Source organism: Squalius cephalus (assembly GCF_949319135.1).
Source record: "Squalius cephalus genome assembly, chromosome: 6".
NCBI lineage: Eukaryota > Metazoa > Chordata > Actinopteri > Cypriniformes > Leuciscidae > Squalius > Squalius cephalus.
This window is the reverse complement of record NC_137127.1, coordinates 40,191,462-40,209,959: the sequence shown is the minus strand read 5'-3', so window position 1 is coordinate 40,209,959 and position 18,498 is coordinate 40,191,462. Positions and strand designations below refer to the sequence as shown.

Genomic DNA, 18,498 nt, shown 5'->3' with positions numbered 1-18,498 from the left:
TAGTTTGGAGACGGTGTCTTGTTTACACTTTCGCCTGGCTCTGAAGAAGAGAGAGAGTGCGTGCGCGCGACCGGGTCTCTCTCTCTCTGCTCGTTCTTTCAGTTAAACATGCGCCCTGTCACAAGCGCGGCAGTTCATCTACATTAGACGGTGTAATGAAGCGTGTGGGTTACTACATCCAACAACCAAACATTTTAACTTACCCTCTCGTAACTTCTGCATCTTTGAGCTTGGACTACAAAATTGCAGCGAGAAATAAAAATGGCGGATTGCTCGAAGTGTTGGGCTTGAAGTCAATGTCCTTATTTGGCAGTTCCGCTGCAAATACTGTGACGTAATAGTTCACAAAACGTCATAGATAACAGAAAAATCGGAACAGGTTGAAAAATAAGGCCAAAACAGAATATAAAGATATCAACGAAGCACCTGAAGAGAATAATTTCAACTTTTCTGTACTTCTAAACACTCCAAATATACAACAAAATGCATTTAAGGGCTAAAAAAGTGGATTTAGCATGATATGTCCCCTTTAAAATGAAGACAAACTTTTTTTTGTCCAAATAGAAAAAAGTTGAAAATACCAAGATATCTAGCTGTATATCGCCCAACCCTAATTTAAATAGAAAACAATTATTTTAAATTGTAATACTATTTCACAATATTACTGTTTTTACTGTGTTTTTGATCAAACACCAACTAATATGTTGAGTGAATTGTTAATTGAATTAATTATGTTAAATTATGAACTTTGGTCACATCACTTAAGGTGAGTCGGATGAGTTTATCCTCCTTTTAACTTGAGGCACCAGCTTAGGAATCTCACCTTAACAGTAAAGACCAGTCAATGAGGATTGTTGAATAAAAACAAATATTGTACATTTTTGGGAGTTTGTCCTGAAGGATTTGTGAGATAAACTAACCCAACTACTAAATCAATACAATGAAGGGATAAAAAAATGGATGCATAGAACGTAAATGATTACGTTTGATCTTGCTCTTGATTTTTCTCTTAAAGTCGGCATGGAACTGAAGTTACGATCATCTTTTCTTCTATTTGTGATGCATGTCTGAGTGAAACGGCTTCTCGAACAAAAAACGGTCTTGAGTTTGTCTATCGGGAATTGATTGGATGGTTGTGGTTTGCTATTGCTGTGATCTCATGCGAGTGACAGGATGTCCCGCCTTCACGCCAGTAAACATGTCATCAGAGAAGAGATTGCGTGAATAGCGGTTGTAGAGGTTGGGGGACGTGAGGGAAAAAAAGTTTGTGAACCACTAGGTGAAGTGATATTTATGTTCCACGTGGTTGAGAGAGCAGTCTGGTGGCGGTGACGTCTTCCACTGATTGTGCTGGGAAACAATGCGGGGTGAAAGGAGTCCGAATGAACTGGAAAATTCATTCGGTAACCAAAAGCTGTCGGGTGGTTTACTTGATTAAATTACTGAAGGAAAAAAAACTCAATTAACTATTTATTTAATTGCGAAAAACTTTTATACAGTTTATTTGGGTAAAACTAAATTTTTTAATTGATTTTAAAAGTGAATATTGGCTGGTATTAGTTACTGGTAATACATTTGTTAAAGTCACCATGAAATTTTAAATGATTCTAAATTATTTATCTGTGTACATCATTTTTTTTTTTTTTAATTCATGTTCATTAAAACATGTTCACTGGTGCGAACAACCTGTCAATCAAATGAGATCGCAGCAATAGCAAACCCTAGTGATTCAACGATCTTTCAACGAACGATTCCTGATGGGCAAAATCAAATCCAGCCTTACACTTTTATTTAGTTTAAGAAGCCATTTCACTCTGATATGTCATTTCATGCCGACTTTAAATAAAGGAGTTTGTTCTTTAGCATTTTAGTTTTTACTGTGTTATTGAAATTTGTATTGACTACTGAAAGTTTTGTTTTTCGACAACCCTATAACCTTGATATTACCATGGATGTGTTTATATGTGTCTATCTGATTCTTTAGGAACTGCTAGAGGAGGTGAGAAAAGAGCTTCAGAAGGTTAAGAATGAAATCATCGGAGGTGAGAACAAGTTTTTCCCTTCCCTGTCCCTGCTGTGTTTAAAATGAAGATTGTTTTTGTATTCTAACACCTGTTCTTTCACAGCCTTTATTCAGGAGTTACAGAAACGAGGATCTACATAGTCCCACAGAAATGGATGGGAAGGGATTGCTCGGTCCTGAGAACCCAGGGATACACACGCACACATAATCACCAAGGGACTTAACCCTAAATCATTACAATTCAACCCAAGATGAGCTTTGTTGTACCTTTACCTGCCATCGTTTTCTTTCACATTCATCCATTTCTTTTCTCTCCACATTTAGTTTTACATATTTAGTTTTCCACTTAATGATTTACATACCGTACACGTCGTCACCCTCACACTTGATTCCTGTTATACATAAACGCTCTTGTAAAACTTGCCTAAGGTTATTGTATTCAGGGAATAAAGCATATCACTTATCCCAGTGACTGTAATGGCCATACACAGATCCACAGAGCCGGCGAGTTATGATGCAGCACTAAGGAGGAAAAAAACGAGACGGATCTTGGAGAAAAAGACCTGCAGTACGCACACTATCTACCACACGTGACCGGACCACCATGTCAGGTTCCACTCTTGGGCTTTCAGCTGGGAGATTTTCATGTCAGGCCTGATTTAGCACCTCTTTTTCTGTATAGGGAAAACAATAGCATATTTAACACATTCATTTGAGGCTCTGAGCGTCATGTTGTGTGTGTGTGTGTGGTTGCATGTTTGCGTGTATGGCTGCACTTGCCTCCGTTTATCGGTGCCATCTTGAATGTGGTCACCTGACCGCCCCTATCCGTTGGTGCGAAACAACTGTTTTCATAACTTCAGCCCTCATTTGAAATGTTTTTAAACTTTGTGTTGCGATATGAAATACTATGGCCATGATCATTTTTGTCTGTTGGCCATGCCAAACTGCCTTGGAAAATACATATAAATATAAATATATATATATAAGGTATATATATTTGTTTTGAGGGAAAATGATAGAAAACTTGATAATGTTTCTATTTTAATTGAAATAATTGGTGAATGGGGACTTATTGTGATTTATAATGTTTTCTTTTTCAGAGATTGTTATTTTCGGTTTTCCGTTTTCTTTTTTGTTTCTTTTTCTATAGAATATAGGCTTTTTACACTGAAATATATAAAGAAAATTGCGTAGAGACACTGGATTAGATGTCTTTATAGTCAAATACAGATGCTTCTTCTACTGCACTTGTGTCTGCCTCGTTTTTATTACCACCATGTACCCATATCACAAGAAAAATGATTTTAATGTATTATTTAGCCTTGTCACAGAACATTTAGCTTATTCATTAGGAGATTTTCTGCTTTCGCTGTTGATTCAATTGTTTGGGGGTGTTTCAGATACAAAAATGGATGTGATAATACAGGTTAACCTAGCATGTACATATAGGATGGGAAACATTGAAGTGAAACCTGAAATCAGCTCTTTCAACGCAATAATATATAGTAGCCTACATATGACAGGAGTAAGCCTTACTCTTGAGTTAAGGAAACATTTGCAGCCCATGTATTGTCATCACACGTACTGGACATAATAAAAACAAGCTTGTTATGAAATCCAGGAAACAATTTCTTTGACTATATAAATGTTTATTTAGCCGTGGCTAAGAGAGCAACAGCAGAAGGATAATGAGCTGTTGTTTCCTGTTATGAATGGACCCAAGCAGAGTTGTCAACAACTGCTATCTCACTCTGCTTTTAGAAGCCAGCCCTGATAAACACATTTGATTTTTAGAATAGAGGATTAGAATAACCTCAACAACAGGCCAAACTGAGCGCAATAACAATACACAAATGTTACAATTCTGCAGATAATATCTGTTCTTTAGAAATTGTTTTCTTTGTCACGCATGTTTTCCAATTTCCACTGGCCCCGTCATGTGGAAATAAATAAGGTCATTAAAAAGAACCATGAACATATGTTACATGAATATGATCATTCAGTATAAACATACTTGTGAAACAAAGACACAGCAGATCGAATTAAAGTCACCATGAAATCAAAAAGGACAAATCTTTCTTTCTTTTTTTTTTTGTACAGGATGTTGCAGTGTTTTACAATTATTTATCTGTGCACATCATTATTTAACGCTCAAAATAATTAATTGGTTTGAGTAGGACCAACTTAAATTAAACGAATTAGTTCGGTCAAATTAACTTTTATGAGTATTTAGCACTTTCTTTTTCTTTCAAGTTCACAGAACTGATATATTTTAAGTAATCTGACCTGTTTCATTGTTTTGAGTTTTATGAAATTATTTATTTTAATTTAGACGAACTTAAGTTTAACTGAAACGGCTGGGATGTCTATTTCCCAGCATGCTTTGCCGATGGCACTCGAAAGGGAGAGTAAATGCTAAAATTAAGTGTAATATAATGTTTTTTTGTGTGTGTAAGATTAATGTTAAGTGTGAGATTTAGTAGTGATTAATGTTTTGTTATGCTAATTTAGAAGAATTTCTGTTAATGTTGGCTTTAGTAACCATCATGGTGACAAGTGGTGCATGCAGCTTGATTTGAGAGCAAATAATCCCTTTATATTGTTGCGCTCATACAGCAAGTGCTTCTGTATAACATACTATTGCTAATATGTTAGCAGATTAGTATGTTAGCAGATTAGCTTTTAGCAGATAAAGCTGACTAAGTTTATACTAATAAAAATGTTCACATTGAGATTACATGAAAGTTTTAAGTTAATTGTACGAATTAATGTACTCATACATTTTAATTGTTCTTAACTTGAAATGTTTAAGTACAAAATAAAAATCTGCTAGTTCTGCTAACTTAAACTTTGAATTTCAGAACTTAAAAAATTTGTGGCAATTGATTGCCTTAAATGTTTTGAGTTCTGCCAACTTATTCGGGTTTACAGTGTACTTCATATATTTAAGTTATATTAATTGAATGGAATTAGTACTATTAACTTTATTTACCCAAGTTATCTTAACAATAAGTTATTGAGTTACTTGGACACAAATCAAATATTTTTTTATGCTTAAATTGTTTGAGTTAATAAACTTAAATGATTTAAGGCAATCGGTTTCCTCAAATGGTTTGAGTTGAACTAACTCATCAGGTTTTACAGTGTATGCTCTTGTAATCTGTAATCAAAAACATTAACCTCCCCTTCCCCTCAACATCTGTTCTATGATGTATCTCTCGGCAGAGGGTGGGTCTAAATATCCTCCATAACTGACTGCAAACTGGCATTCAGATCCAAGTGGTGCTCACTGCAGAACCATGTGACGTCCAGCTCCACCTCTCTGGACTTCATGGGTTGATCTTGACCTAGTCCAGCTCTACCTCAGTGGATCTAATGGGTGGAGGGATATAGTTATGGGTAGCGTGGTTGGATCTTCTAGCTCCACCTATTGCGCCCAAATTACATCCAGAGAGGGGGAGCTGGACTTCACGCCTCACCCATGGCTCTGCAGTGGGCAGCTTTTTCAACGATCTGCCTCCATTAAGTTAGCAATGCCCAACTTCCTATGATCCAATCAATTCCTGAGGATGAAATCAAGTCCCACTCCCGAGGACGAAATCGAGTCCTGTCCTACATGAGTTGGGGCGCCACTAGCAATTTTGGGCCCTATGAAAGAATATGAGGTTGGGCCCCGCACCCATTCCATTACTAAAATCGATCTCTGGGGGCCCCAAAAGTGCGTGGGCCCTTAGAATCGTCCTAACTTCCCATTGGGAATTGATTGGATCGTTGTCGTTTGCTGCTGTGATCTCGCAGGTTGATTACAGGTTGTCCCGCCATCACGCTAGTGAACACATCATCAGAGAAATGATGTCACTGCAAGAGGGAGGGGAAGTTATTTTGATTAAAGATTACAAGGGCACATGAATTATATAAAACAATAATGATGTGCACGGACAAATCACTTTTAATACATACTGTAATATTCCTTGAAATATATGAATTGTCCTTTTTGATTTCATGGTGACTTAAAAGAATGCTCTGTCTGTAGTATGAATGAAATCCAGACTACATTCGTCATGTTGTCATTGTAACATCAGGAGTGTTGCTTTACTGCCATTTACAACTCCTCTCCCTTGGCCTCATGGGATAGTAAATTAGATGCATACTTCAGAATACTGGTGGAAGTAATAGTTACTTTGGGTAGGCTACTTTTCACCTAGGCTACTAATTTATGAATACTATCTATTTCTGTACTACTTTTTCCTACTATAAGGCCGTAACCATGCGTTGAACATTTTATGAACATTATTGTTATAGTTCTCAACAAACGGTTGGTTGAGTGAATCATTAAAAGACAGTTACTTGTCGCCATCTGTAACTTGCAGAAAAAATGAGGACCGGAACTTTATTCTGTTCTGTTCTATTCTATTCTATTCTATTCTATTCTATTCTATTCTATTGTGATGCAGCAATTACCAGTGACCAATTTTTTCACAGGTTTCATCAGAATTTATTTATGTAGGTGTTACCATGGAACAATAACGGTATCTGATAATACCATATTATCTAATTATTACCATATTCAGTACCATGGTAATTGTTTGATCCCCAATGCACTTCAAAAATGGAGGTACCATAGTGCTATATTTTGATTTATTTTTATGTCTGTTTGTAAAATTAGCTACAAATCCTTATAATCAGGCTATATGAAACCATACGTATATTGGAGTACAATATTATTCTCTCTTAACCTCAAGGCTTTAACTTTGAAAAATGAATATTGCAGAGGAACCGTGTGACACATAAGCAGCAGAGGGCGCATGCAGGGTAAATGTGTGATGAAATAGCAATCGACGAAACAATTCGGACATTTATGATTTCACTCTAAAATCACACCCTCGATATTAGTATATTACTGACTGACGGCAACACAAAAAACGAACCTTTTCAAATTTCGGACGTTGCATGTGACGTCGCGCCGAGCGTGCGCTGAGGTCATTTCCTGTTTGTGCTCCCGTTGAGTCGCTAGACGGAGGCCTAATCGCGATACCACCACCACCACCACTACCAACGCCGTAACATCACACACAGACCTACAAAGGACGGGCACGACGAGGTTTTAAAAGCCTTAAACGCGTCAGATAAGCGCTGTGGGATGAGTTTGGGCGACCGGACTCGTGCTTTGGGCCACTGAGGGGCGGTTTGTGAGGATAATCAGACGGTTGGGTGTTGTTATTTTTGGGGCAGCTGAGTGGTCATTGGCAGAGCTCAATACACAGCAGCTCGCGAGAGGAATAAATACACACTTAACGTCTTGAAATACCCTCGTTTCACTCCACTTACATGGGCTTTTGAGGATTTTTACAGTTCGGTTGACCAACACAACGCAGGAGAATAAAAGTGGAGGTAAGGGACTAAAGCGTGCATCGATGATTGATGGCTAGCGTGATGTTTAGCCTAGCCTGAGTCTCTATATTTAAATTGCACTTAAATGTTATGCGCCGTTGACCATTGGGATCCATTACCAGACAGAATCTCTTTACGAATATGTGTTTCTTATGCTTACTGGATAGATAAACATCATCTCCCGTCATAACACACGTTTGTTCTCCGTTTCCCTTTACACATCAGTTTAATAAATAAATGAACGCTTATAGATCCATTTAAACCCATTTGGCGCGTATGCTTATCTCTCTCGCGGGGTCTTTGCATGTTATCTTCTTGTAAGTGCATTAATGTGTCTTGACGAAAATCTCATTATATTAGGTAAATAAAAAAGAATAGCTAAATTAGTGTAAATGAAGAGTATATTATAGATCAGGCCCTTTACACGTTGTACAGATGGATGTGAATCTATAGGGCGAACTCTCTGTACATGCTGGATTATCGATCAGATTTATGCCACTTTGCCTTTGGTTTTATTAATAGAGCTGCCATGCTGTTCCACGTGGAGTTCAGTTCAATTCTGTTTGCGTGTACACAATATTTAAACTTTAAATTTAAAGTGGTCAGATGTTTGACACGCATGAAATAATGCATCTACCAGTTTAGTGCGCGAGTGTAAATGAGGCCTGAAGGTTATTGGGGTTGAGAGGGGTCAGTTTTAGGACTGGTCAGTTTTAGGACTTCTCAGTCTGGAATTATTCCACTCGTCACAGAAAATGTGTAATCATTAGTTTGTTGAAATGGTCACAGCTCTTGTTTGTCTTTCTCTTGTGGACTTCAAAGTGCGTATGTGCGCGAGAGAGTTGTTGAAAAAGAGGAACAGTCAGACCACTGACCAACTGATGTACACGCACACTAGATGCACGGCACGTATATGCCAGCGATAGAGACAGTCAGTGTGTTTTTAATGCCAGTGCATGTGTTAAGCAGTTGTGTAATGGACTAGCAGGGGCGTCACAAGGTGGGGATTTTATTTTGCAGGGATAATCCAGTGTTGTGCCCATGGTGATAGGACAGCATGCCAGATCTGTGCCAGAGGCACTGCCATGCCAGGAAACTCCTCTGGCACAGACTGGTCTTACTCGCCTCACAACAACAATGATAGAAAAAGCAGAAAAACAGCTTTCAGTTACTTCTGTTTATATTGGGTTAGAGGTCTGAACAAACACCTTACACTAAACGTTAAACCGTAGCATAGCCTACATTTTGTCCTGCACAGTGTGTGCTACAAACATTAATGATCCCTCAAAATATGTGTCTTGCTGAGGACTGGAGAGGTGTTTTCTCTGTGATAAGCAAAACTCTTATTTATATATATATATATATATATATATATATATATAAATAAGAGTTTTGCTTATCAAATTTATATATTTATATATATATATATATATATATATATATATATATATATATATATATAATCTATCTTTTAATTTTTTCTTTGCAAATTATAATATATCTGGAGTTAATTTATTCATTAATACCATTCAAGATTGATTCTTTGTCAACACCTCTTTTTATCTTACACATTTTTGCTTCTCATGCAATTTAAGCCCTGAAGGCATTTTTTAAAGTTGTTTTGAGTGACACACACAAAAATAAAGACTCATGACTCAAAAACTAAAGCAGGGAGTTTTTATTTTATTTTTAGAAAATATAATTTACATTAATACATTTGGACATTCTCATGCTGAGAAACTGCTGATAAAAGACAAATACATAGGCTACAATTTTTATTATAATTTTACATATTTTTTTTTATTCTATATGCAATAACTCATGGAGGAATCTGATGTTTTTGACACATAGCCTATAGTAAAAAAAAAGTAATTCATAAATTATGATCCCCCCCCCCCCATTTATCAGCAAATAATTCAGCACTACATAGGAGGTAATGGAATTGGCTACATGCATTGTAAAGTTCAGACTCTAAGCTTTCAAATGAAATGACACCTATTTTGTGTTCATCAAGGCAGTATTTTTGAAAAATATGATGATTATTTTTTCGTTGCTAGGTGGCGCCCGGGGGTGGTACACTCCGGTTTAGAGGGATTACTCAGCACTCGTTAAGAGTGGATAAAAATGGTTAGATGCATTAAAAAGCTGAGTTTCTAAGCTTTAAAATTATACCCTTTTTGTGTTATTCCATGTTGGAAAACAAGCATGGACAGTTCTGGGAACACTGGATAACACATTGCATCCCGGAAAGATGAGAGACATGTTTTTAGCCAAGCATGTTACATCACTTTTTAATTGTGAGAATCTGCTGTAAATAATGATGTGCCATTCTACGTGTGGCACATATGTTTCATGAAGTTATGAGCGAGAACGCCACGTGAAATCTAAATATTTGTTTTTAGTTGGTGCCTGTGCGCTGTTTTTGTTGTAAACAAAAAAGCGTGTCATTTTACGCAATTTGTGCAGACTCATTAGACGGTGAAAACAATGCAACAGGAGCATGTTGGAGGCTTGATCTGAATGTGTAACGTCTCTGATTTCACGTGTGTAACGTCTCCCATTTTGTTTCAGTTGAGACACGCAAACACGGTCCCGTTGGTTTTAAGGGTTAAGTAGATTGATCTAATACCTTGGTGCATGTTTGTTTTTGTTTTACACAAAGGATCCACCAATATTAACACTCTGACAGATACTACAATAATTATTATAATATTATGGTCAAAAACAGATTGAAGGACAATGTTAAAAAATAATGTAATCGTTTACCCCATAATGATACCTGCATGACTTTCTTCCACAGAACATAAAAAAGAGATATTGTGAATCATGTTCTAATCTATGTCAATCAAATCTAACATGGGGCATCTAGTGGTTCAAGATTGAATTTTATGGCAGCAAGCATTAAATTGGTATAGTAGGACTCGCGAGTCGCTATTAATGGTTGGTTGTCCGGGACATATGGATTTTTTGAAGGGGCAAGTGAAAGAATTTTATTTACCCGACCGGACAAAATATGGAGTTACATGTTGGGCGATATGCTCCATTTTTATATTGTCCTATCGTCAGCCTGTGAAATTGGCGATACACGATATTATCATGAGAGGGGTGGGGCTTAGCCTACTTATTTGATTATTAACTTGCTTATTTACTCAATTTGCTTGTTTTATTACTTCGTTTTATATATGAGAATCTTCTTCTATTTTGCTAGCAAAGGTGGAGTGTTTATTAATAGGCTATATCAGGTTATTTCCCGGTATAGAGAGGTAAAAAAAGATCCTATTCATTTTTGTATCGGACTCGGAGTATTTCATCAGTGGGAACTTTACGGACACACATTATCCTCTCATGCCGTTACAGATGCAGCATTTTAACTGCACGAGGTGAGAACACGTTTTAATAATTTCTTGGGTCAAGAAATAGTCGGAGTTTGCAACATAGGCCCATGTCCTCCTACCAGTGCTCTCTCTGTCTGGATGCACTTCACATATGCGCACTTCAATAAGCCCAAAGAACGCGGGTTAATGTGTTTTAAATGCTGGGAGAAATCAGAGTAAGGGGCAAAAATCTAGCTGAGTCGATTAGCCTAGTTTATACTTAAACTTATGACTTGACTCCGATAAAGGAAAACGGGTTAATGTCTTTACATGACCACATGCATTGTCAGTTTATTCAGCGTTCGGGTTAAGAACGTGCATGTAAACACACTCATTCCCTGAAAGTGAAAGCAGAAACGGACTGAGCTTTACGCATCTGTCGCTGCATTAACGCCGCATTCTCTCAGAGACGACGATGGATGTAAAGCAACTATCTTAATTTACTGGCTTAATATTTCTCTTGTGGACCTACATTAATGACAGTGAAAAAATTAGAAGAATATTTCTTGTTAAACAAGTGTTTGAAGCTGATTTTGATTTTCACAGATGGCAGAGTTGTGCTGTGTTCGTGAACTAAAGACTGTTATTAGGCCTATATCATTTTAGTGATATTATTATTATTATTATTATTCATATTTTGTAATTGTATTGTTTTTAGTTTCTATGGAAACAAAATACTGACGAACAACGATGCCGTTTTCATCTTGGATCTGTATAAGAATGATGCATCTGTTAAAACAAGCACTCTTGATAATTTGTGAATGGATCACCTTGCAATTACATTTTGATGTGGGATGTAGTTTTTTAGTCTGTTTTAAAAACATTTTCTTAGAGGAGTCCTCATACGTGTGTGTCGGTGATGTCACAAGTGTTACTGTGCGTTCACACCGCCGCCAGCGAGAGCGTCAAAGTGGCCGGAAGTCATTAATTTTCAATGAGAGCCGGCGGCGAGCTCCGGCGTGGGTGGCGCGTCTTGGACAGTGAGAGCGGCAAAGAGAGTTGAAGTCAGATCAACTTTATGGTAATAAGCTATGACGCAGTTCGGCGGCAACCAATCAGAATGTAGAAGTCCTCCGCCTGAGAGGATTCCAGAGAACGCAACCCTGTAAACATTGGTGTACTTCGATCTACATCAGAGCGTCCCCGAATCTTTCTCCGGCGTCGTTGGCAGGGCGGTGAGAGCGAATTTTGCCGCTCTCGCCGGCGGCGGTGTGAATGTACAGTTAGGCTATGTGGTGATGTCGTTATGAATTTAGGCAAGGCAAATTAATTGTAGTTCCTAATATTAATATTAAATTTAAGAACAATACTAGCTTTATTATTATTATAATAATAATAATAATTTAATACATTAATGGGAAAACGAGCCAATTATTGTATTGATATCGTCAAAGGCATCTGCCATCAGCGACATCTCTGACTATCGTCGATACACGATACTATTTTCTATCGGCACAACCCTAAGTTACGGTGAGCAACATCACATGACCAAGAGTGCTGTTTTCCTGAATACCAATTCCTGAATCATGATTGAAATGTGAGACTGGTGTCACACAACAGTTCAATAAACAGGTAGTTAATATGAAGTCACTTACATTTTAGATGCAATATTAGCTTTTGGTCTATTTCAGCAGCAAAAATTGTACCAAACAAAGATCACAGCAGAACTTCTGAATGAATCCATTGAGTCAAAGATTCAATGATCCATTCATAAACAACTCTTTAACATTCTTAAATAGGGTTGTGCCAATGGACGATATCATCGTCCATTGTGATGGCTGACCGACATCACGATGGAGAGCCACCATCGTGATGCCACCCCCCCCCCCCCCCCCAAAATTTGTACCGGCAAAAGTGCGTTCAGTGCTGTTCGCGAGTGTCACGAGTCACCACAGCAATCAACTAACCGCTTACGTTTCTGTGGTAACCTACAGCTCCACCACTGGGATTCAAGCAGCTGCAGCTTGTTTAAGGTAATGGCGAAAATCATTTTAGAACAGCAGCGAAAATGTAAAAGTAGGCTATATAAACTTTAATAAATCCTTTTATTGAAACGGGTGCTTTGCTGTGCAAAGAGACAATTCGAAACATTTCACCCGCTGACCGCTGGTACTTTCACTTTTGCCGCAGACACTTTATATATTATAAATGAGTCGTATTGTTGATAATCCGTGCAGATTTCAGTTGACGATTCTGTTTAAAGTTAATAACAAAACATGAATGAATGAGAAAGAAAAGAGCAGGATGTGCTTTATATTGAAAAGAAATATTAAAAGCGCGATAAGTCGGACAAGCGCTTTGTCTTCGGTTGCGCGCCCAAACTGCCAAATAAACACAGAAAATTTTCAAAATGCCAAGTCGAGTATTCCCGTAAACACAGTAGATGTAAGTAGCTACTATGTGCATTCTCTCTTTCGTGATGGTCAGCACTATTCCGTAGCATTAAGAGGAACCCCCCCCCCCCCCCCCCCCCCCGACGATATCATCGTCCATCGCGATGTTTTACTGTTAACATCGTCAACTGCCAATTTAGGGGACATTGCCCAACCCTATTCTTAAATAAATCAGCCATTTAAACAAATAATTTCAATTAGGGATGTCAATTTACTCAAATTCCCATAATCGATCATTGTTTAGGCTAAATTAACGATTGATTAATCGTTAGCTTCATCTACTGCAGTGGCAAATAGCCAACAGCATGACAGGGTGTGGAAATGCTGCTCAAAACACCACAGTCTTCACTAGAGCCCGACCGATATGGATTTTTTGGGGCCAATACCGATATTAGGGAGTAAAAAAGCCAGATATTATGTGTATTATAATACAGTAGCAATATTATTATGTGCATATTATAGTACAGTACCAGTCAAAAGTTTGGACACACTTTCCCTTTCGTGTGTACAAACATTTGACTGGTACTGTATATAGAATACAGTAGTCTATATATAAACAGAATATAATATATATTAACAATTTTTTTTGCAATGATCACTCAAACGTGGAGATCAAATACTTGTGTGACAAAGATATGTAATGGAGGCAGGGTGAATGTTAGAATGAGAATGATACATTTGAGCTGTAACCAAACTAGTTTGCATTCTATTCTACAGTATCTCACGAAAGTGAGTACACCCCTCACATTTCAGGAAACATTTTAGTATATCTTCTCAAGGGACAATACTATAGAAATTAAACTTGGATATATTTTAGAGTAGTCAATATATTTACTGTCCTCTGAAAATAACTCAACATACAGCCATTATTGTCAAAATAGCTGGCAACAAAAGTGAGTACACCCTAAGTGATAATAGCTGTACGTCGTTTAACCATGCAAAGCCACATGTCCTATTCATCATTTTCATATTTTTGTCTGCTTGACAGGACCATACAAATTTGTGAATCTTGTATTAGAGCAGTTAAAATTTGTGCTTTGAGTACAATTCTCTCATACTGACCACTGGATGTTCAACATGGCACTTCATGGCAAAGCTCTCTCTAAGGCAGGGGTGCCCAACCCTGCTCCTGCCGATCGACTGTCGCACAGTTTATCTCCAACCCTAATCAAACACACCTGAAGCAACCAATTAACGTCTTCAGGATCGCTTAAAAATTAAAGACGGAAGGAAGCCTCTTCTGAAGCTGGCTCACAAGAAAGCCCGCAAACAGTTTCCTGAAGACAACCTGTCCAAGAGCATGAATTACTGGAACCATGTCCTGTGGCCTGATGAGACTAAGATAAACTTGTTTGGCTCAGATGGTGTCCAGCATGTGTGGTGGCACCCTGGTAAGGAGTACCAAGAAAATTGTGTCTAGCCTACAGTCAAGCATTGTGATGGTAGCATCATGGTCTGGGACTGCATGAGTGCTGCTGGTACTGGTGAGCTGCGCTTCATTGAAGGAAACATGGATTCCAACATGTACTGTGACATTCTGAAGCAGAACATGATGTCCTCCCTTCAGAAACTGGGCCGAACGGCATAACGACCCCAAACACACCGCCAAGATGACAACTGCCTTGCTGAGGAAGCTGAAGGTGATGGAGTGGCCAATTATGTCTCCAGACCTGAACCCTATTGAGCACCTGTGGAAGGTGGAGAACCGCCATATGTCTAACAGCCAGCAGCTCCATGATGTCATTATGGAGGAGTGGAAGAGGATCCCAGCAACAACCTGTGCAGCTCTGGTGAATTACATGCCTAGGAGGATTAAGGCAGTGCTAGATAACAATGGTGCTCACACAAAATATTGACACTTTGGACACAGTTTTGACATGTTCACTTAGGGTGTACTCACTTTTGTTGCCAGCTATTTTGACAATAATGGCTGTATGTTGAGTTATTTTCAGAAGACAGTAAATATATACTGCTATACAAGCAGCACATTGACTACTCTAAAATATATCCAAGTTTCATTTCTATAGTATTGTCCCTTGAGAAGATATACTAAAATGTTTGCTGAAATGTGAGGGGTGTAGCCTACTCAATTTTGTGAGATACTGTATATTATATTCTAAATACTGTTACATAGGCTAATCTTCACTAATGACTTTGTCTTTTTATTTAGTAACGTTATATAAAAAATAACTTGTATCAATAAATATATCAAAAGTGTCACTGGCAAAACCTTATCTTCTATTGTTAGTCTCTAATTCCTCTAGTCTCTACCAGTGGAGGAAGTAGGCTACTCAGATCTTTTTACTAAGTAAAAGGAATAATACCATAATGAAAACATGTTTAATTACATACAGTACTTTTACTTAAATACTATTTTAAATAGGCCTAAGTAAAGTATTCAGCAAAATGTACTAAACGTGAAACTACTCATTATGCAAAATGGCCCTATATAAAGTGTTATAATTATATAAATGATTGGAATGTTGCTTTGTTGTAACGTAGCGTTATATGCAAAATGGGCTCACACTGTCTACACCGGATGCGGCCATTGTCGCTCGTGTCGCAACTGCTGTTTACCCTGGACCCTGGGCAAAGGGCCCGTTACAAAGCTGATTGAGGCATCAGTTTACTGTTGGAGATTTGTCGCTCGTGTCGCGCCACATCCAGTGTAGACAACATCACTGATTATAATGGGTTCAACTCTCTTTTGTCGAATCGTGCCGCTCGTGTCCGGTGTCTTGTTCAGGCAGCAGCAAGAGTGGTGTCTTAAAGGTAAGTTGCTAGTTACCAGTGTCGTGGTGGCTTGAGTCTGTTGAATGGTGATTTAACGTTACATTGTCACCTAGTTAGTGAGACACTATGCTATAAAGTAAATAAACAATGTCCCCGTCTTTTACTCACAACGTTTTCTACATTAGCTAGCTAGCCATGTTTTATACATTGTCAGTGGAGTGGAAGCTATGTGTGTGCATCTTACACTGTGTCTGAAGAGACCTCCTTACCGAAGTGAAAAGGTTGGCTGGTGTCACTACAGTAACCTGGGTCGCCATTAGCAAACAATGGAGCGCGCTCTGCTGGACAATGCTCAATGAACTATGTTCTGTAAAAAAAAAGTTCATATCGGCAGCATATCTGCGTCATAAACGGCGATACCGATATATCAACGACAGGCTCATATCGGCCGATAAAATCAGCAGACCGTTAAATCAGTCTGGCTCTAGTCTTCACCAAATGAATACACACAAAATGATGTGAAATCAAAAGTGAACTTGAACTAAGTTACGTGTTATTCAGAATGTGACGTTGTGGACACACTCTTCCTGGAGCATGAACCTGCCTAATCGACGATCAAAGTTTTATCGATTAAAAGTATTTTCTACAATGAATTGTGCGTGCAGTTGCAAAGACACGCAAGCTTGTCAAACGCACTTTTTCACAGACATCGCTGGAAAGTTTGTAGTTCGGTCGGATATGTCAATAGCAAAGAATGTAAAACAAGGCACATTACTAACGTTAACTGATGGTAAAAAGAAAGAGCGCTCACTTTTTTTTGCATACTCTTGATTGCTGATTGTTCACTCGGCACATATGCGTCATTTTTAGATCGAAACTAAACTTACATCGTATATGTAAGTAAAAACTTTAACTGTTGTGTGATTTATGTATAACGAGTGGTTCCCTACATTATTACAGAATGTTTACAGGACAAAAAGTTTACCGTGCGCAAACATCCGAAGCGCGCATCCAGAAAGCCAAAGTGTGGCAATGATAATCTCAGGTACTGTTTATGTGCTTTATTTAGTGTTAAAAGCATCGTGTCTGGTTAAGACACGGTGTAATGATAATGAATGTGTCAGGGAAAAAATAGGTAGGAGACATTTTAATTGTTTATTAATAAACTGCTGTTGGCTGCAAAGATGTTGACGTTGCTGACTCGTCATCTCCGCAGTATAGTGAACGCGCGCGCCTATAGTGAGAAATGCCTCTTTCATTTGGATTACATAACCATAGAGTATTTGTTTTCGATTTGAATTGGTTCATTTAAAAGACATTTCAAGCTTTCTATATGCCTGTTTCTCATGTCTGTGAGGCAAGTAGCCTTTACGCTGAGTTTTGGTTCGTTTATGACACGCTCCAGTTCTGTCTGATCTGTCTGCTCCAACTGTCTGATCTTAATTATTTTCTCTGCACTGTCTAGTGCTTCATCAGATTTGTCATGTTGTCTTGGCAGCAATTATCTTGTTGCAAATATTACATTGTGCACTGTTAGGATCGAGCATGGTGAAATGTAGCCACACTTTTTTTTAATCTTTTCCACATTTTTTTACATCTATGGGGGTTGGGACGCTTACAGACTACAGCCTCACGTGTAAGCTATGTCTCTGGGTTAACCGGCATAAACTAGTGTTTTTCCTTGATGCCTCGCCACAGCCAATCATGCTGCATGCTTATTGGTTCACTGACGTTGACGAGATTAACCCCTTAGGTATCAAAATTTGGTACCGAACAAGAAATTTTTTGATACTCGATGGCATCGAGGCAATTCGGTTGATGCCTAAAAAGTATCAAACTCGATACCCAGCCCTACTGAAACAAGTGAAATCAATGAATATGATTCAATATTCTTTTGGTTTCTCTAATATATTTAAAATTTAAATATGAAATTTACAAATGCAGTGAAAATACAGGTATCGGCGAGTACCAAAAATGAAAGTATCGGTATCGGCCTAGTTCTAGAAAAAGTGGTATTGGTGCATCCCTAATATTAATAATGAATAAATTAAACACACTAAAGAACTTATCAGTAGTTTTTAATCATTGCCAAATCAGTGTTGTGTAGTTTAAAAAGAATTACCAGCAATGTCTTGGCAACCATCCACAATACCCTGTCAACTTCTGCATGTACAAGTGACAATTACATTTTTTTTCATGTGGATGAACAATTCTTCTCCCAAATTGTCATTTTGAGCATGGCTTTATGCAGAACAAAACGTTTTCTTTCTAATGTTGATTCTGAAAACAGCAGGTGTCTTGTCTTATTCGGTGTACAGAGTGGCGTGTTCACCTGTGGATCAGACTGGCTTCACTGCAGTCTAATTGGCATCTCCATAGTGATAGAATAGCACTGTCGCATTTCCCGTTAGAAATGGTTTAAAAACACTTTGTGGTAAATGAGGCTCATCCTTGTCCCATGTTGGTGTTTTTCTCTTCACACGTATTGTGATTTAAAAATCACAGCATTTGCATTATACATATATTATCAGAGTAAAAGCCTTGCAAATAAGAACAGGGAATGCATGTTTCATGATTATTT

The 18,498-nt window shown here is 38.0% G+C and overlaps 2 protein-coding genes across 6 annotated transcripts in view; both read left to right on the top strand.

Moving 5' to 3' along the window:
* vaspb (vasodilator stimulated phosphoprotein b) overlaps positions 1–2,745 on the top strand; it is a 48,692-nt gene extending 45,947 nt beyond the window's left edge. For all 5 annotated transcript variants that reach the window (XM_079875092.1, XM_079875093.1, XM_079875091.1 and 2 more), the window contains 2 exons: positions 1,985–2,042; positions 2,127–2,745. In XM_079875092.1, the coding sequence (XP_079731218.1) occupies positions 1,985–2,042; positions 2,127–2,164 (96 nt within the window). In that variant the 3' untranslated portion in view covers positions 2,165–2,745. The remainder of the gene's footprint in view (positions 1–1,984; positions 2,043–2,126) is intronic.
* Positions 2,746–6,790: 4,045 nt separating this feature from the next.
* akt2 (v-akt murine thymoma viral oncogene homolog 2) overlaps positions 6,791–18,498 on the top strand; it is a 35,597-nt gene continuing 23,889 nt past the window's right edge. Inside the window, exon 1 of the mRNA XM_079875089.1 lies at positions 6,791–7,417. The gene's annotated coding sequence lies outside the window, so the exon portion shown is untranslated. The remainder of the gene's footprint in view (positions 7,418–18,498) is intronic.